This window comes from Falco cherrug, chromosome 2 (assembly GCF_023634085.1).
Source record: "Falco cherrug isolate bFalChe1 chromosome 2, bFalChe1.pri, whole genome shotgun sequence".
In the NCBI taxonomy this organism is placed as follows: domain Eukaryota; kingdom Metazoa; phylum Chordata; class Aves; order Falconiformes; family Falconidae; genus Falco; species Falco cherrug.
The window spans coordinates 118,740,684-118,761,325 of NC_073698.1; the positions used below are offsets into that span (position 1 = coordinate 118,740,684).

At 41.4% G+C, this 20,642-nt stretch overlaps 1 protein-coding gene across 2 annotated transcripts in view; it reads left to right on the top strand.

Moving 5' to 3' along the window:
• The window catches only part of GUCA1C (guanylate cyclase activator 1C), a 34,930-nt gene extending 21,883 nt beyond the window's left edge, over window positions 1-13,047 (top strand). For both annotated transcript variants that reach the window (XM_027807214.2, XM_005440523.3), the window contains exons 2-4: window positions 5,823-5,972; window positions 8,692-8,779; window positions 12,544-13,047. In XM_027807214.2, coding sequence (XP_027663015.1) covers window positions 5,823-5,972; window positions 8,692-8,779; window positions 12,544-12,674 — 369 coding nt within the window. In that variant the 3' untranslated portion in view covers window positions 12,675-13,047. The remainder of the gene's footprint in view (window positions 1-5,822; window positions 5,973-8,691; window positions 8,780-12,543) is intronic.
• Window positions 13,048-20,642: the final 7,595 nt, after the last annotated feature.

Genomic DNA, 20,642 nt, shown 5'->3' on the forward strand with positions numbered 1-20,642 from the left:
AGTGCAGCAGTTAGAAGCTACTCCAGGTTCGTATTTTCTTCTTTTTTCCCTTTATCATGTAATTGTTGCTTTGAAACATCCAGAAATATGCAATCGTGATTCACACATTTGTTGCTAACAATGATGTTGGTGAACCACGCTTTGGAAATAATAATTGCAGAAAAAATACAGCAGAAATTGAATGATCTGGTTTAGCTAGCTTGGCCGCAAGCTCATGTTGTGACAATAAATTGGTAATCGCTTTCTGGTGACAAAACATGATCTACCAAGTCCCATTTCTTACAGAAATAAAAAATGCCTACGAGGTAAAGAAGGTAGAGAGTATTAACTTTTCCCTTCCCTGAGGTCCTTGATCTGATAATACCGAGTTGCTTACAGAATGATGCTATATGTGTTTAACTTTTAGGAGCCCTCTTGCATAGATCCCTTGAGACATCAATTTCTAAAAATATTATCTAGGAGCACCCGAGACAATCTGCCAAATAGAGCATCTTTGCCACTAGAAGACATATAGGTCTTCAAATTTCTTTTCCTGGAGGCTTGTCCTGCTACATTCTTGGGCTTTCAAACAAGAAAAATATGCTTGAATTGTCAGCAAGAAATTTGCCGGAAAATGTGTTATGTGGTCATGGCTGCTTATTTTTAGTTTCCTCTCTCTTGCCTACTGCTTTAAGTTGGGAAAGACGCTCTGAAAAGCACAGGCAAAGGCTCAAAATGAGGGGTGCGGAAAGCTGCCCCCCGATCCGGGCGATGGTGGCAGAGGGCTGGGTCCCTGCGCACATGCTTCCCCTCGGCACAGCCCCCGGCACCGCTGCAGGCTGAGCACCGGACCCCGCCGCTGCCCTGCTGACACCCCCGCCCGCCTGCTTCCCCCGTAATCCCGAAAGAAAATCACAAGTGACGGCAGAGAGTTGAGGGGTAGTTGTCCATTTTAAAGAAATAAAAATTGGGTTTCATCTTAACATTTTGGTTAAGGTTTTACCAGCGTGGCCTATGAGTCTGAGAGCCAGGACACACAGCTGGCTCTGCACTTCCAGCTCCTCTAAGGCAAAGGTTCTGGTATTTTCCAAATCCCCAAATCTCACAGGTCCTCCTCATGTGGACAACGCAGAACCTTGTCTAACGGTCTGGTCAGTACAGCCTGGTCTCTTTATATAACGGTGGGTGTGCAACTCTCACAAAACCACTTAACGATCTGCAGCTACTAATTCCCTGCTCGTTCTTACCAAATCGCTTTTGCTGGCCAAGAGGCCCCCCCAGCCACGGCAAATGCCGGCTCTGCTTCCTTAGGGAAGCGGTGACTCTGGCCATAGCCTGCAGGGATGTCAAAGGAGCAGAGTCACCCTGGTAGCTCCATATTTCAATAATGCGTATGCAACCTCTGAGGGACACCTGAGAGCCTTCAGAAGCAGAAAAGAAAGCAAGGGAACGTGGGAAGATGAAACGGAGTGAAATGAATCCTTCTTTAGGCCACTGAGGGCAGAGAAAGCAGCACTATATTTGAAAGGGGATCTAGAGAGAAAGAGGGAAGCACATCGGATTAGCTATAAATGTCACGGTTACTCTGAGCTGTTGTAATCTGCTGTTTGACTTGTGCTTCCCCTCCCTGCCTCCTGAGGTTTAAGTAGTAGTATTTTGGAAGACAGCAGGTGGGGAGGGAAGGTGGTTTAATGTCCTAAGCCCTAGGTTCGAAATACCTCGACCATCTCTATTTGCACCCTTGTTAATCCTGGTAAAGCCTGCTGAGCTATTCTCCTGGTGGCAGGTTGAGTTGAGAGGTTTTTTTCAGGAGCAGATTTTGGACACAAGACACTGCTTATTGTCTATAGACTCTTGGTGGAGCCTTCAGTGCCCCAGGGCGATGAGCTCCCTCACCCTAGGGTTTTGCAGGGACAGAGGTTGTCCCTCCCCACCAGCATGGCCGTGCTGGGAGCTGGGTGGCTGTCCCAGTAGCATGGCACCAGCACTACTGGGAAATCACTCCCAGGGAAGAGCTGGGCAGCCAAAACGCCAAGTTCAAATCCTTCTGGCCGCATCTGAATTACCGTGCTATTTAAGATCAGCTGTGCTGACAAGTCAATTATTTTTAAGCTGTATTCAAACAGTTTGAAGCTGCGAGAGTTTTTTAAGGCTTCTGAAGATTAGCAAGACTATTCTTGGCACCGAAGGGTAATGCCCTCCCACAGCTCCCCGCTGGGGGTACTGGTGGCTGTTGTGTAACGCCACGGTCCCTCCCTGCCCAGTTTGCCCCCACAGGGGACACATCCCCATCCCCACTGAACAGCCAGCAGCCGCCAGCAACTGGGCATCGGCTGACACTCTGAAGCAGAAACTTCTCCTAAAAAAAATAATTTGCTTTCTCCTCAGGAGAGCCAGTGACAAACAACTGAAATGAGACCTGGGCTGTGGGCAGGGGTGGGCAGGGCTGGCAATGCCCTCAGGACACCAGCATCATCCAGCATCATCATTACCATCAGCAAATTCCAGTTTTGGAGCTGCCTTTTGTTTTTGTTTTGTGAATCAAACTGTACAGGGCAGCTTAAAAAAAAATCACTCATCAGTGAAAGCAAAACACATTATATAAACCACAGCATCAACAGGCACAGGCACACAACCACAATGCATCCTTCAGCATCTAGTTCATCTGGTGAGGCCGTTAAGAGACTAAAAAGAATAATATATATTTTATTTAATTAAGTCTACTAGGTTAAGTAGAAAGTTCAGAAAACTTTGGGGCATGTAAACAAAGTTTTGAGCTTTTTGGGGGGTTTTTTTGGGGGGGGTCTCTCCAGCCTGCTCCTTAGAACTGTATTAGGGGATTTCTGGCCCCTGTTTCACACCACATGCAGAGGGTACCCAGTGAGCTTGCCCCAGCTGGCTCTGCCCATTCGGGCAGGGAAGGGAGCAGGACTTCACCCACCCACCCTGCAGATGCCCACGGTATCCCAGTAATGTGGTGCAGCCAAGGAAGGGAGGGCCAGCACCATACAGCCATGGAAAATAAGCCTCCACACACGAAATGCATCCGTCACTCAGATCTGGCTAGTATCCTAAGTTGCCAAATAATTAGACTTCACCAGCATTAATTCCATTTATTAAAAATATTAGAAATTTTCCCTTTGGAACAACAGAGTAAAGCACCTGAAGTAAATTATTAGTATCTTCCATTACCAATAATCAGCTTATTATGGTTTGAGGTTGTTGTTTTGGTTAGGTTGTTTTGTTTTTGTTTTTTTTTTTTATTTTATTTCATTATCATTTGTTATTTTTATGTTAGCCCTTTGCTTGTGAATTACTGGCTTCCCAACGAGCCACAGAGACTTTACTGTGTGCACTGCACGGAGTTTAGTTTTACAGAGTGCAGAGACACGTGAGGACCTACCCAGATACTGGTATTGTGGATGGTTATAGAGCAGCAGGTGGGTAAATCACCACGGCAGTATTCTTTTAATAACATCATAACACATTTATTGTATTATCTATTGTACTCACAGAACCACAGGACGATCTTCATAGGTAGCTGTTATGATTTCTTAAATTATTTAATGTACTATTCTGAGGGTCTTGGATGCTACTGTAAAAAGCGCAGTATTTTTCTTTGTCTGGGAAAGCTCTGTATATGAGTAACAAGACCGCCATCGCCTTCTACATCACATAAGCATTTTCTTTTCTACCTACAATGTACGTTTTTTGGTGTGGAAAGGAAAACCAGTACATTTCTCATCAATGCTTTTGTGCAACACTTCTGGTTCCGCACTGTATAGCTAAATGTGTCTGTTTTATCAGCATTGCTACTCCTGGTGCACCGGCTGCTGAGGTTAACACGTTGCCAGTGGTCTTTGCATGTCTACAGAATGTGGCCAGGGCTATCCTGGCAACTACAATTTATCTCAGGTGTTTTTCAGAGGGGAGGTTTTTGACCTTGGCCTTCAGTCCCTTCCTGCTCAGGATGGGCCAAACAATCCACTAGAGCAGAACTACATACCCAAACATATTAAAGTGATTATTACATTGTCTAAACCTCTGATATTTTGTCAGAGCAATCACAGTGACACTGAGACATAGGAAGAAAGCAAGCAAAATACTATTTTCCAAAATCCAAAGGGAAAAGTAAGGGAAAAAGAAGAAAATTAATCTGGTCACGGACATCCAGCAAGCCTAAAATTAATCTGTAGTTTCAGCAAGTAGTATGAAGTGCAATAAAAAGGCAGCAATGTGAAATGCATCTCACCACATTCTTAATAGATCTATCAAATGAGATGATGGAAATGTAATCAGAAAAATAAACCTTGCCCTCCAGCAAAATACTCGTTCAGACTCTTCTTGGAATAATACTCGCAAAATTGAAATTCAAGCTGGAGTGCCAAAAAGAAGCATAAAGTTTGTGGTACATGATATGTCATTTTTGGGTAAAGCATCTGCTTTTAATACTGGGCCTAATCTTTCTTGAAAACTATGCAGTTACTGCCAAATTTCATCTAATCCCGAACAGCGGTTGAAGGGCGTCTGCCTTTGCTGTGTTTGCTATGATTGCAATCAGAGCAAACCCAGCAACCACAGCAGAACGTGTGCAGCGGGTCCGGGAAGCAGTGCTGAGGCTGCACCAGGTAGGCATGCACCATTTCTGCGTGCACATTGAATCTGGTGTGTTTGAAGCACTGGATTTACCTCTTGGGTGCTACTCTGACCAAAAAGCCTTGCACAGAAATCCAAACAAGCGCTACAAGCGTGGCACTGAGTCACACCGCGCCTTTACGGGACTTTTCCTTTAGTCTAGTACAGTCTTGAGGGCCGATTAATGCCTGCTGATTGCAAAACCTCAGCTGGCAAGATATGTGTTGATATACGACAATAAAAATTAGTAACATGCTAAACCTACTACGTACTTATCCAGCCTTCTCTTCTCAATCACAGACCATCTGAAACTGATGACAGCCCTTCCAAGGTTTTCCATGCAATTGGATTATGGCCAATGTAAAGATCACAAGATTAAATTTACCAGTTGTTAATTCTTTCTACATGCACAGGAGAAACAGTTGGAGCAAGCACTCTCCAAATTCAGCAACTGTTTCTTCCATCCTCACCACATTTTCACAGAAACTGAGGAACCTGACCATTGAGGCTTGTCCTTGACAGGCTTCCATCAGTAGCTTCAGAGAAGGAAGCAGAAAATATGAAATCAAATTGATCTGAAATGCTCTTTCCCTAGGACTATCCCCAATCCTTACTATTTAGAAACGAGTTTATGACTTGAAGGCTTTACATCCCATGTGAAATGTATTGGTCAGAGAGACCTGGGGTTTACACGGATAAACCACAGCACCTGGGCTCCATGCCAGGTTATTGGTTACTACGTGTAACACTTAGCACATGATCTCTGGGATGGGTAACACCTGGAACAGCTCTGTTGCACTGAGAACCATCTGCACTTCTGAGTACCCATGTGAATTTAAGCAAACCTGCTGTAGGTATCGCATTAGTACCAAACCAGATATCTCAGGTTCCCCTTTTTCACGTGTCTAGCACAAACCTCTTTCTCTTCTACTCAAAAAAAGGTCAATAACAATTGCTCAGAGCCAACTCGCCCCCCACCCATGCTGCCCCCGGCTTTCAGGGCAGAACAAAACTGTCTGTGCTAACACCCCTTCCTATTGCACTTCCAGTTGAGTGCATCCTTTTCAAACACCACAGGAGGTTTCTATGTTAAAGTGCTTTATAAATCAGTGTGTATGACTGAGAATTCGATGACCTGTTTCTGTGAAATTGCCAGAACAAACAGCAACCCAATGTTAAAATGTGCTTTATTTTTCTCTCTCTCTTAGGATGGATTTATAGACTTCTTGGAGTTCATAGCTGCAATAAACTTGGTCATACGAGGGAAAATTGACCAAAAATTGAAATGGTATTTTAAGCTATATGATGCTGATGGAAACGGATGTATTGACAAAAAAGAACTAATAAGCATATTCACGGTAAGCAAGTTATGACCAATAGCAAGAGTATTTGACACGGTACATTGCCCCTGTGGTTCATCATGTGTTGTAAACGGATTGTCTGCACTTTACCTAATGTTTTACAGCTGTAAAACCAGAATTGTTCTGGCTAGTGACACTGCTGCCATTCGTTTCTCACTTACTGAAATAAAAATATCTAAGTAGTATTTTGCTTTAACCCATAGTTCTACAGATACAATGCTTTACTGAAAGTGAAAAATTGTAAAAAAGGTAGAGAGATTATTGTGATAAACTATACTACAAGGCAGAGCGGAACTGAAGCAGTATAATGAATAAAACAGCTGGTTGCAAGTGTTTGTGCCAGTCTGTTGTGGAAAACTGGCTTCTCAAACAGAACTTGCTGCAAGAAACAATACAGATCTCATCAAAATAATCCAGTATTTTAATTTTTTGAAAGGCTTTTAGATTTGTTTAGTACAAATGCCATCGCCCATATTTTAAAATAAAACTGGGGAAATGTAATTTTACCACTAAATCATGCAGTGCCGTGTGAATACAAATATTGTAGAGAATTTTGCTGAAAATGGATCCATTTGAAACCCATAAAACCAAAGCAGTGCAATTCTTTTTTTTAAATGATCTCTGTATTTTTCAACCTGCTGGTTTAATCCAAAAGGTATTACAGGGCTCCTTGCAAATATGAATGACTTAATACTCTCCCTAAATGTACAGGACTTGTTACAGATCAAGGTTTTGCTGCAGGGAGAATAAAATCTAAATAGGGATTTAATGTCATAATAAACAAGGAACATACTTTTCCTGGCTTCTGTATCACTGCTGGTGCCTGGCTAGTCACTGTTTCAGACTTTCAAGAGCCACTGCCCAAATTAAAAGGAACTGGAGCCAGACGGAGCCATGGGGTCGAACAAATAACGCTGATGCATCACCTTCCAAAGAGCAGCTTTCTAAAGGTAGAAGGAGAGGCTTCATCTCCCAGATTTCTCCTCATTTAAGACTAATGACATCTTTCTTTTGCAGATACTCTCCATCATTTTTCACCCAGAGGTAGTGAGGCAACTGAGTTTTTTCTCGGGATCTACTCAAAAACAGCATTAAAATCCTTTTCATATAAAGATTTCTTTTTCAACTTATCTGGCTTTTAAACCAGTGTAATGATCTGTGTGTTTTCTTCTCTTTTGGAGTACGAGAACTTTAACTTAAACCTGCCTGTGCCATTTAACCTAGGCTAGATTAAAACCAGCAGGCTCTAAACAAAAACAAAAATACAGGCTCACAGTCATTAGGGGCCCTGCTTATACTAAGCATCAGTAAACAAGGGCTTGTCCGAAAAGATATGCCATATCTGAGGCATTAAGTTAAATCACAGAAGTCCTATTAAAACTTCACCTGGCCCTGCAGCTATGCATACTTTGAACCAACAAATGACTATCAACCATCAAAATTCCTTCCAGACAACCATGCACCCTCTCAATGCCTTTTAACAGCCCAGTTATTTTGTTTTATTATTTATGGTGATTCTGTGGTAGTCAGGGATTCAAGCACTTCAGGAACCACTGCTTTACTCAGCACTTACAACCATTGTAACTGTGGCAGAGGCACAACTTTCTTCTGAAGACCACATCAGGGTCAGGCATATAAAGCACCAAAAGTATCCGAAGAATGGATTGGTAATACAAACAAGTGTGTGTACCTAGTTTTGTAAAATTCTTGCTGCCTTTTGGAACTTGTTTGTGCAAAGTAAGATAAATACAGCGAAGGTCAAGAATTCCACATCAGTGCTGAACAGGTTTAACTTACATTTTATTTAAATGTAATTAATTCTATTGTCATATCAGGAATACTGAAAGAAACAGCTGGCATATACGGTGTATTATCTTGCACAACACAGTTCAGGTCAAGACAATTCAGGTGTAGAAAAACAAATTCTATAGTATGCCCATTATAGAACACATGCATGTATATTTATAATTATATATGCAAGTATTTTCCCAGTCACTTACCAATTGGGATATCGAATTTGAATCTCACTCTATAAACACATGCTTGTTGCACCTGAACCACTGACTATTAACACACAGGCTCCTATTTTATTAACCCAAATGAACACCATAATGCAAAAATGACTGCCCCAGTGAAGGGGACATACTTTTGCAAAAATAATCATTTATACCTTTATTCCAAATATTGGGTCCTTTTGCCACAGAAAAAGTAGAAGAGAGACTTCTGGGTTTCTTAATTTCTTTGGAGGACAAGCAAATTCTGCCAGCTTCCAGGACTGCTGGTCTGACTTAAGTTAAACATATCTTAATAGAAAAGCGATTTAGGCTTTCTCTGCACGTGCTTCCAGCTGTGAAAAACAACACTATATTTAAATCACACAGACGATAGGGCACTCTCCGAAGACACCAAACTCTCTAGGGCCAGATAAAGATGCTGGTGTGGAATCTAAAGTGTATTGCAGAGCAGAGGTGCCACATGATTTCAGAAGACCTTCAGAGATATGTAAATTAGTCTGTAATCTTCAGGCTGTGTTATGTTAATTAAATTTCCAATCTTCATTAGTGAAGATTTACTTGAAACAGCTTTTTATTTAGTGATTTTTGAAAGGGTTGGTGATCCAAAGAGTTGCATGGCAATGACTGCAGTTGCCAGAGTATTTTTTTCACAACTTGATGGAAAAAAGTCTGAAAGAACTTTCTGCGTTTTCTGCCTTCAGGCTATCCAGGCTATTAATGGCCACAGCAACTTGTCAGCTGAAGACTTCACCAACATGGTATTTCAGAAGATAGATGTGAACAATGACGGTAAGAATCGAGGGGTTGTTGGCATTGGCAGGGAGTTACCTCCCCAAGGAAGCCTGGGATCAAGAGGGGAGTGGAACACGCCACTGAAGAAGTGACTTTTAGATTAAGTGAAAGCTGGAATCTGTTCGTCTTTACTCAGATCACTTCAGCTTTACAGTGAAGTGTAAATTAACGGACTCTATTAAGCTGACACGGGAATTACATGCAGTAGGGGCTAAACCAGAGAGGTCTCGCACTATTTGTGTGCCCTGGTTGCACAGCAAAATGAAAGTTTGATGGGGGGGAGGTTTAGTATATTTGTGTTGGCTTCCTCTAAAATGGATAAGAAAACTAATCAAGATGCATGCCACCATATGCTCTAGCATGTTCTAAAGATCGGACAGCATGTTGGATGTCCCTTGAAGGCTGACTGTTAACACATGCTAAGACACATGCTATCCTTTTTTTCTCAAGATAGCTAGACTAAGCCAATGGGACTTGCATTTGGAAACTAAAACTTTAATTCACTGCTTGAGAGTGTTTTCTAATAGAAAACTCGTCTCATGTAAATGTCTTCCCTTGTACTTCTAATCATGAAGATCCTCCTTCCACTGGCAATGACACTTTACATCAATTACTGCAATCATTGACAAATTAGGAATTTTAGGAAAGCATTGCAGAACAAAACCAGATCCCAGCCAGTATTCTGGGCATTTTTGGTTGATTTTCCTGGTCTGATGTGGTGCATTAAGGTTATTTTTTTGAAAAGCTATTTGCGACATTTCATCGGAGTATAAACAGTGATCTTGTGATGCACGTGAATAATTCATGGAGGATTTTCCCCCCACCTGCTTGGCTCATCTTTTAGGTGAAGGCAAGTTACCAAAAACCTCCAAATAGTCATATTCTAGAATCTAACCCAAATTCTATAATTATTTGTACTTTGGCCCCCTCTTTGACCATATGTTTACTGCAAGTAATAACTCTATCTGAAGCTAGGGCATCAGCTGAAAAAAGTAACTTTTGCGCCTTACATTTTATGAATGAAATGCCAGAACATGAATTATTCAAAACTATCTTCATAATACTCCCATTTCAAACTGCTTTCCATAGTTAAGTTATTTTTTAAATAGCTGCAGGGCAGCAGGACTGGCTCCACCTGAGGCATGGGAAAAATTTTACCAAGTTTACCTTCAACTATGCTACTTTCTTGTAGCTTCCTATTAAAGAAATGGGCAAATAGACAAGGAAGTTGCAATGTCCTTCCTCATATTAAAATACAAGAAATAATCCCATGGTTGTAAGGAGTGATTCTTAAAACAAATCTCCTGATGACTTTGCAATTTATTTTCATTAGCTCAAGGAAATCTGAGACCCAGTGCGGTGTTTGTGTGCCTGCATGCTGGTATTGGTACTTTTAAATATATAACCTGGGGTCAAGAGGAAGGAATTCAAGACCACTTGACCTGCATAAAGAGGAAAATGATGCCGCATGTCCATCTGATGAGCCCTCATCCAGCCAAAGGCAACACAGAGAGAAGGAGATGGGCAGTAAGGGCAGTGCCTGGGATGGGAGCTCAGAGGCAGTGAGCGCACCAGTGGCAACGCAGGAGGACGCAGACGAGCTTAGAGAGGTGGCTTGTTCTGTCTCTGCTCCTGGGATGGTTTATGTAGGGGCTCTGGTGTTGAGAGGGGAGGCACAAACATCCTCAGGGCACTCCACGCCAGCCCCTGGAGAGGGTCTTGCTCCTCTCGTTGAAGCCCAAGAGCCAGACCTTCTGCCAAGGGACGTCTTTCCACTTTAATAGTGTGGATATGAGTCTGCTCACCAGTGCAGGGAGGACCCATATTGATACAATTTTTAATATTTATTACTTTAGTATTATTTTATGTGATATAAATATGAATATATTTATTTATTATTTACTTTTTTTAAAAAAGGAGAGGGGGAAAAGAAGTAAGTATGTATAGGGAAAAAAAAAAAAAAAGAACTTGAAAAATAGAGGATGTTAGTTAATCCTTACAGTTAACAAAAATTGGCCTTGGGAGCAGGAACAGACCCATAAATATGTCAAGCTGGGGCACAACAAGATAAGCTCAAGCAGAACCAAATGGTTAATGAGACTAAACAGAAAATTACTGGAAGTATGTGTGAACTATGCCAATTAGCACACTAGAACATCCCCCCTGGAGCAAAGAGAGCCCCCTACTACCAAAGCCCCCTCCCCACAGAAAGTGCACAGCCTCCTAAGAACCAGCAGGAATTGTGACTAAAGGTAATTGTAAACAAGTGTTCCAAGTGTGTACCAAGCGCTGCCTTGGGGGTAGAGAGGTGTGCTGGTGGGTGGATTTACCACCCAGCACCATCTCGGCGCAGACGTGCAAAAAATGAAATGTGGGCTCTGCGCGGGGATCGGCGCTGGCACGCCGGGTGCAGAACCCAGGTGTGGGATAACAATATGACTGAAGAGGAAGCAGCCTTTACTGCCCAGGGGTAGAAAGTGGGTTTCACATTTTTAAAATTATGGTCATTTTCCTTTTTCACATCAGATGAAGTTTCCAAGGCTGCCATGAACAAAATCCAAATAACAAAAAAAACCTCCGGGGAGTGCTTAAATCTGAAACCAGCCCAAAGCATCGAGCTAAGCACTCACCAGCAGTGCACATGACTTGAACTGCTGCTCCCCGGCACGCTGGAGCCCCAACTCATCCAGCTATTTTCCTCTTTGCCTGGCCTCTTGTCATTTCTCATTTCAGTGAGAAATTATTCATTCTTGTGATTTGAACAAGAAACTTTAAACCGTTCCCAGAGGAAAGACTCAGGCTCTTCGTATTAAACCAAACTCTGTTTCCCCTCTCAGGGAAAAACAGGCAGTAACACTGGAATAACTCCTAACCGAAGAATTAGGTACACCCCCGTGTATCACTGGAATAACTCCTAACTGGAGAATTGGGTACACCCCCATGTATCACTGGAATAACTCCTAACTGGAGAATTGGGTACACCCCCGTGTATCACTGGAATAGCTCCTAACTGAAGAATTGGGTACACCCCTGTGTTATCACTAGAATAACTCCTAACTGGAGAACTGGGTACGTCCCCGTGCACAATGCGAGCAGGCACACAACTAGAACTGGCCTTCACCTTCGCTAACAGGGAAGGGAGCAGGAAAAGAAGAACACTAGCAGGCATTCCTGCTCCTCAATAAAAGAGATTTTATAGTCGTCCTGCAACTTCCAAGGTATTACCTGATTTTGACCTGAGCCCAAAAAATCACATTCTAAATGACCATTTCAGTTGCTTGGAAGAATTTATCTGATCAAACCACTCAAGTGACTTTTTTGTCCATCTTATTATGGCCCTAAATAATCCAAGTAGTCAACACGGGGAGTATGCCTAGTAATCCTCAGCAAATCACACCCTAATCTCTGTTAAAACCAGTTATAAGATAAATTTAAGTTAGCTGAGTGAGGTCCATACATCTAAATTCAGCCTTGATACATTCTTCATACATTTATGTCGCCACAGGTACTGAGTACTCACAGTTGCCTTAGACCAGTGACAGTTGTGTTTGAACCATTTTAACAGAAAAAAGGTGACTCTGAGTTCCAGGATCTGATGCAAAGTGGGGAAAAAAAATTAGCAAATACTCTTCCTGCATCTGCCTGTCAGCAGAGAACAGAAACCTTCCAGAGGGGGTCCATCGGGCACGGCTGGCCTCGCGTTGGCTTGAGAGGGAGTGCTGGGTTTCTGGGTTCCTAAGGAGTATCTGGCTTCCTTTCAGGGGAACTGACTTTAGAAGAATTTATCAATGGCGTGGAAGGAGATGAGGGCCTAATGGAATTGATTACAAAGAATTTTGACCTTTCCAACGTACTCAAAGTCATACAGAACGGCAGGAGGCACAGCGTCTGAAGGATCCAGCGACAGATGTGGCATCTGTGGCATCAGTTCAAGGAAGATAATAGTTGATATTTTCAGAAAGCTCGATGTCATCAAAGCCTGCCTGGGCAATATCGAGCAACCTGCTCCAGGAGTAACAATTTTCACTCTTGACTCCCTATCTCTTTTTTTTTTTTTTTTTTCTGTATTCTTTCCCTCAGTAATAACTGTGGCAGCCACAGAACACAACCCTTTGCTTATATATAACAGAAAAGCTACTTTGATGCATTACATATAACTTCCTTGGTCTCTATGAACACTGTTCAGACTAATCAATAAAATAATGGAAATATCACAAAATGCAATCTTTAGAGAAAACATGGAGTTAATAAATGTCTTCTTTTAAGCACAGGCTCTTTGACCTGCTATTTAAAGTGTGAACATAAACTTCTAGGTAGGGCTGGGTTCTATCCAGATCAATTAAGAATGAAGCCTGGTTTCCATTAACCTAACATTTGCTCTAATCAGTACTCAAAATTGGAGTAAGTTCTCTGGGAAACACCTCAGCCAGCTTAATATTCCTGAGATGTGCATCCTCTTTAACAATCTGTCTACCGCTCTTGACTTTATTACATGCATAAATTAAAATAACGTGATGGTTTGATGGTTTTGGCAGGGTTCAGCTGCTGTTCTTTCAAATTAACCTTTTATATAGAAGCACCGGAATGAAATTTTGTTATCTTTGTAGGGTAAAATTAGAAGTTCAAAGAATAGCGAAACCCAAATCATTTTGTAAGCACTCTGTTTTGTGTCCTTTGACTCACATGCCCTCCTTTTCAAACCAATTCATTTTCACTGGGCTTTTTGCCACAGCTGCGTGAGGCAAAAGGTAAGAAGTATCACAATTCATCTCTGCTGATGCAACTGCTGGCTTCTGCCAAACAGCCTGTTTAACAGCTGAATTCTTCTGTCTTTCCCTGTCAGAGAGTAGTAATTTAGGTATCTTCGCCCTGCCCAGATACCTGGGCGAAAGCTTTTTAGCACTTTAGTCTCTTTGAAACTTCTACCTTCTTTCAAACTGCGTTTCAATTGTCTCTGAAGGTGGTAGCTGTTAGGAGGGCAGGGAAGGCATCTGCAGATAGCACAAGCACTTATGCCTCATTTTCTTAGGAAACCAGGCTAAAACCAGCTCAACCTTAGTTTATAAAGAGCAAGGATAATTATATGAGCTGAAACGGAACTGCTGTGAACTGTCTGCAAGGGGAAAATTACAGTTCTCTCTGGTTCTCTTGGGATTGATTCTCTCTCAAGTCTGCAACAAGTTTTATCAAATTACTACATTATATCCTGAGAATAAATCCTCCTTGGCTGACAGTGCCCTGCAGGCATCACACTAATATTTATTATTGTTAGAAGCATCAGCATTATGCAAAATAAAGTGTGCATGGATCAGTGCAGGTTTAACGGAACAATTATTAACATTTCAATATGAAAATGTTTTTCTTGCAAATTCACTTCAAATCTACGTCCATTTGCACATGAAATGTGCTCCATCATCTGCAATTATTATCCCAGCTTCTGGTTTGATCAATGGAATATACTAAGAGTATGCAACATGCATCACTTGACATTATAAACAGTTCTGACATTATAGTTCTGACATTTGAATCTCTTATATACTCTTTAAAAAAAAAAAAAGAGAGAATGATGTATGAGATTGCTGGTGGTTCAGATTTTAAGTTCTTGTATTTATTCATCATTGACACATTAAGATGTCATTGTCAGTATCAGTTTTCTCACAGCCAGACTTCAAAAAGTTACTTTTCTTAATCTAACACTTTTGTATTTAGATCCTGTGGGGGTGGTGTCCTTCAGAACTGACTTTACAAGATTTAAAACAAAACGGTCCAGTCTAAGCAACTTGGGTGTAAGGAAACGGCTGTGTTTTGGATTCTGCTTTTAAACTAGTCAAGTTACGGTCTTTGTCAAATTACTACTATCTACATACAGATTCTTCTTTTTTTTTTCCTTAATAAAGGGATTTTAAAAAGAGTATTTCTCCAAATTTATCTAATTTTTCTGTGTAACTGTAATTATATGAACTGAATTGCCAACTAAGGAGGAGTGTTGTATTAAAAAATTATGTACATAAGGAAGTTGTTTGACATTTTTCATCAGACTAAATTTTAATGGCATAGCTGACACGCTCATTTTCCACACTTTAAAATCATTTAACAGAAACCTGTGCAATTAAGAAGCAAGTATCTCTGCTGGTTTAATGTAAATGCTTTGGCACATCATTGCCAAAAATATTTACCTACAGTAACTCCACATGTGTTTGGAACTGTTCCTGAGATTCTATCTAGTATTTTTGTAAGTGGATTAACATAAATTGCCTGTAACTACTGAAGCACAATTTGACACACAACTGCTTGAGATAAATGCATTATGGCCACAGTTTTCTATCGGTCTCCTAAATTTGTCAGCTGCTCATCAAGCATATCAGTGGAATAAGGTGGCACATGGAAAACTTGTCAAGGGTGACACCCCAAAGTCTTGCTCTGAAACAGCCTGAAGCTGCAGCTCAGCGAGGTGGAGGTAAGTGAAGGTAAATTGCCCTGACTATTGGAATGCTAATTGCAAGCATTAGCTAGGAAAAGCAAGCCCGGTGTCAGGTCACCTTAGGTACCCCCTTAGCAAACACTTAAGTGGTTAATGGGCAGTGCTGAGCCACTGTTCCTCAGGGCTCCTGAAGCCCACAGGAATGCTTCTGCTTCAAAGCCCCGGATGGGAGAGAAAAAACATCAACAGCACATGCTCTCAAGAAGTGTCTTTGTCAACAAGATTGATGCCAGCTGGGAGTGTCTGGAGAAGCTGGGCTGCCTGTATCATCGTCACAGGGAGGTAGGCTTTAATTAAGATAGATGTGTATTGAGAATGCCTCATCATTTTGTCACTGTATTCACCTTGGAAAGAATCACAGGCTTCAAACTCACTCTGTGCAGCTGGGTCAGCTTTGCCAATCAACAGGGCAATTGCTAATTTCTCTTCTAATATAAGCTCTTTTACTGTTAAGAAATCCTTATGATTTTATGTTCTTTTTATTGCATCTAAATAGCTAAAGGTAATCAGTTTGACAGTCCCCTTTTTCAAACAATTCTTAATTGTTCTAAAATTATCTCCTTTTCTGGTAGCTCAATGTGCTTAGAAAATAAATAGGCACTTTTTCTTTTGAGAATCTGGGAATTCAAAGCCACAAGCAAACTGCCTTTTCTTGTAGATATGAAATTGCTTAAGCATCAACAGGCATGATTAAACCTTGTGCTACAGTCGTGCATCCCTGACAAAGTAGGAGGATAGCTTGCCACGGTGTGGAATAGATCTCATAGCTGCATTTAATTTTTGCCCTTATGTAGGATTAGCTGTACCATATAGACCATTACAGCTAAATATTCAACTAAATATTCAAAGCTCGAGTCCCCTGTGTGCAAGGACATATGTCCATTTACTTGGTAAAGATTTTCTGTATGGAAAGATTTCTGGAAGTCTTGCAGGATTACAGAAATTGCTGAAGGTATCAGGGAGGGATTTTTAAACACCATTTTTATAACTTCTGCTAAATACGGTAGAATATTTTAAAAAAGCGGAAATGTATGTAGTTTTAAATTGTACTTTTTGACCTGTCCTTATCGGAAAGCTGAGGCAAACAGCTTAAGTATACAGCTTTAACATGGCAAACTGTAGCTGACTTTAGGTTGCAAGAGCTCTGTCTGAAATAATAACCATAATGATAGGCTGGAACAGGCACTTTTTTCTGGTCCTTACCCAAACTGTCTGCATCACTGGCGTTTCTACATTACTAACCAGTTTACGGTTTTGTTGAGCACTCGCAGAAGCAGCTGAGTTGTCAAGTATCATCTGAGGCACAGAACAGCCACAACATGGACGTGCCCCTGCATAGCCTTTGTCTCATCTCCTTTTCCTCTTTTCTATACTTGGACATTTGGACTTTCCTCTAGAGCATGTCCCTTAGGGCCAGACCTTGTCACACCATGGGGCTGATCTCTCCCTCTTCAGGTTCCTTCCCCTGCTTCTCTTTCCCTGTGGTCTCTTTGGGTGTTCTGTGACTCCCCCCACTATCCACCCTCCCAGTCTCTCTCCAGTATTCTGCATGGGACACGGGTTAACCTATGGGTTTTGTAAACTGCGCAGCTTTAAATGAGACAAGAAGTTCAGGCCTTACTAAAAGCAACTAGACATTCAAACTGGAGCCAGTAGTGTCTGATGGCTTAGTAACTCAAAAGCCAGTATTCCATTAGAGTAAGCGCAGCAACAACCGCGTAGCAAGCCGTCTTCAATCCTTTTGCAGTTCTACTGCAGAGGAGGCAGAAGTAAAAACGAAGCAGTGATACAGGAAAGCTTTTTAGAACAACTGGTTTTGACAGTTGTTACCTTTGATGGATGAACTTGCTCTGACGTGGCTGCTGTAAGGCAAAAATCGGCGCAGACCTAAGCATAGGATGTCACTTTCCAAGGTGATCCAAGTTAGAGCTTTGTCTCCTGCTCTGTGTCCCAGTTGGGCTGCAGAAGAAGAAGGTTCCCTAAACGTACCAGCTGACAGGACCTCCTTTCCTAACCTTAAGGTCAGAAGTTGTCATGTCACTGGAGAATAAAGCAAGGGTTCACCATAGATAGTATAAAGCGTTTCATCTGGGACTGTCTGAGATTTCGCTTTCCTTGCTGCCCTAATGGAAATGCAAAATTTCTCCATGGATGCACTATCGAAGGAAGATCCCACAGAGGTCATTCATACACGCTGCCCCGTATATGCCTATCTCTTGCACAACGGTACAAACCAAAATTGCCTTCTGAGCTTGCCTAACATTCAGAAAGAATCAGATTGGCAATTTACAAACAAGGAATTTGAAATAATGATCCTCTGCCCTAGCAGTTTTTTCTCCCCAAGGATAGTGCTGGGATGTTACTGCTGTTCACCTGATTTCTCAAATCCCAAGGGAATTAACCACACAAGACATCTTCTGTTTCTTCACAGAGGATGTTCAACAGCCCAGCAAAACAAATGTACTTTTTGATGTTCCTCTCTAGACTATTTTCATTAGCTGTCCAAGTTAGCAAGGTACCAACGGCTGTGCTGGCATGCGGAATTCTGCATGCTGTGGGAAACTATTTTAGGAAACGCAGCCATTTCTTCCTCACATCGCTAAACACCCTCTGAATGGCAACGGTGCTTGAGCACTGTTTCTCACAACTGAGTTTGAGCAACCGATCTGAAGAGAAAAAGGTTGGTATTCCACTATCCTGTCCCATGAGACATCTAGTCTCCTGGCTTTTTGAATATGCATAGCAATTACAGGTCTTTTAAACTCCACCTTTCCTAGAAAACTCAAAGTACACATGTGGACTTACAGACCAGTTGTGGTCCTATACATGTCAATGATTCCACTGATTGAAAACTAGAACATAATTCATTCATTCTTAACATCTAAAGAATATATCAAATTCTTGATTTATTCAGACTCTTATTAACCCTTTCTGCAGCACAGTATTTCTGTAGACTAATGCAGAAGGGTGCAGGGAATGAATGAAGTATTTTGAAAACACTTAAAAATAATAATAATAATAAAAGAGTAATGTATTACAGCCATGATCATTTTCCTTTTAAAAATCAATGAAATATTCATGGAAAGGGTTGACACAGTTTTGAGTGTATCAAAAGAAACTAAACTCCCATCAGGCTTCAGGCACAGCTTTTCATTCTTAGCATTCATTCACATGTTCCTTCCATCCCTGTCCCCAAAGCAATAAAAATTACGTGTTTTTTTACACTGGCAGCATACCTCTGGCACATCGCTCTAATGGTCCTGGACAATATGGGAACAGTTTGCACTTTTTCTCTTCTTTTTATTTAAATTACAAATATTTGACAAACTGCTTCTATCATGGAGGATTCCAAATCCCCTGAGATTTAAAACACAGCTCACATTTAAAGAGCTTCTAACACTTAGAAGAAAAAGTTGAACATTTGCAATTAAGCACGTTTTTATTGGGTTTTTATTGTTCCTTTATTACACTAATGGTGCTTATATCAAAAGAGGATCTTTATTCCCTTGCCCTCATTTATTTTTTAATTAGGTCAGTGTTCCCTTTGATATCCTGTTCACCAGCTCAGCTCTAATGGTAATGTCAGCTAGCAATCAACTTCTGGTAAGATCATAATAATTTAGTCATCTTCCAAGTAACGTAATGACTTCCAATAACATTCCATAAACAGTGAACATCAAACAGCTCGTAAAACACAAACTGTAACTTCTGATAAGAACTACCTCCAAGCAGAATATTTTTTCAATTTTCCAAGAAAATTTAGGCTTTTTCCTAGAACTTCAAAGTGCACAGGGAAAACACACAAAAATTTGAAGCTTTTTAATTATCGGTCAGTTTTCTTCTAAGTATCTAAGCTGGTGAGGTTCCCAAGCACCCAGGGTAGGAGCTGACTTTCCTTAGTCAGGAGAAAGAGGAAGCTCTTGTAGTGGTAGGTCAGCACATCAGACCTAGCACCTAACGAAGCTGATAGGAATAATCAAGGAAAATAAAGGTGTCGTGCTGCTCCCCAAAATGGGAAACTCCAAAACGATGCATTCTGGCTGCCAGGGTTAGCAAATGCTTCTAGGGATTTATAAATCTTAACCTGGTGCTTCCTGGTGGGTTTGACTGTTGAAAGCACATTTGTGCCTGCTCAGATAGAGGATGCATTCTGCTGTCACCTTCTCTGCCTCCTGCCTAGAAAAGTACTAAACGCTGCCATGTCTCTGAAGAGAAGCCAAACGTGCCCAACAGGCAAGAAGCTATTCCCAGCAAAGTGCTGCCCAGCGACTTTAAGACAGCCCAAAGTGATGGTGGACACATAAGAAATGACTGTTCTGCAGGTACAAAAGTTAGGGGGAAAGAGTTCAACAAATAAACCTGTATTGTTGTTTCAGATGGAAGGGAAATCCTCAGAGCAAAACCCTTCTAGCCCCATCCCCACTATCTCCTGAAAGTGGTGATGGCAAAGTATGTCTGCGGCAAAACAGCCCGCAGCTGCCAGGAGGGAATATTTTATGTGACAAGCAAGCAAATAAGATATGAACGCAGTATGATGGGCTGTTTGTCCATGTCTTTTTTTCCTGCTCCCACTGTTTTCGTCTGCTTGTGGCTGAGGTGGGTTTCCTTATCCACCCACCCACCCGCCCCCCCTCAATTCTTCCCACTTTCTCCTACTTGCCAAAAGTACTACTGGAAGCTCAAGGGGAAGCTCAAGGGAGAGGGAGTCAGACCTTGAGAACAAGCAGGAGAGGACAGATAAAAAAGGCTTTCTGGCATCTGGGGAGTAGCTTTTGTGCTGGAGAAAATGGTTTACTCACAGATATGCTACCCCTGCTGCTTATTTTGATTTCTTTCATTTCTGCTTTGCATTGACATTCGAGGCACACTGAGAAGATGAACTGTCCTGTTTACTGGAGAGATAAAATAAAGCATCTTTTCCCATATATCTAAAACAAAGACATCTGGAAATGAGTGTCATGGTGCAAGGAGGACTTGTGACACTATTCCCATGACAAGGCTCTGCTTATCAGACTGAGAGAAGCATTTCACATGTTGTAGTAATTTGCAGTAAAAACTGCCACAGATGGTGTTAGTTAGTGTTTGTGGGGTTTATGGGATTAGTATTTGGCTACAGATCTATCTCCACATGTTTCTGTGATACCAAAAAGAGTGCAGAGAGAGAGAAGCTTGAACAAACACAGATTTTTCTTAAAGGAGGTTTTGTTGACAATCTTACTATAACCTCTGTAGTAGTATGGTGACCAGATACAGTGAGCTATATAAATCCAGTTCTAATTTCCACTCTAAAAGTAATCCTAATCTATATCCGTAAATGATTCCTGATAGCTTTTGTTTTTCCACATGCTGTTGTGTATGGTATTGCCTTTAAAAGATACA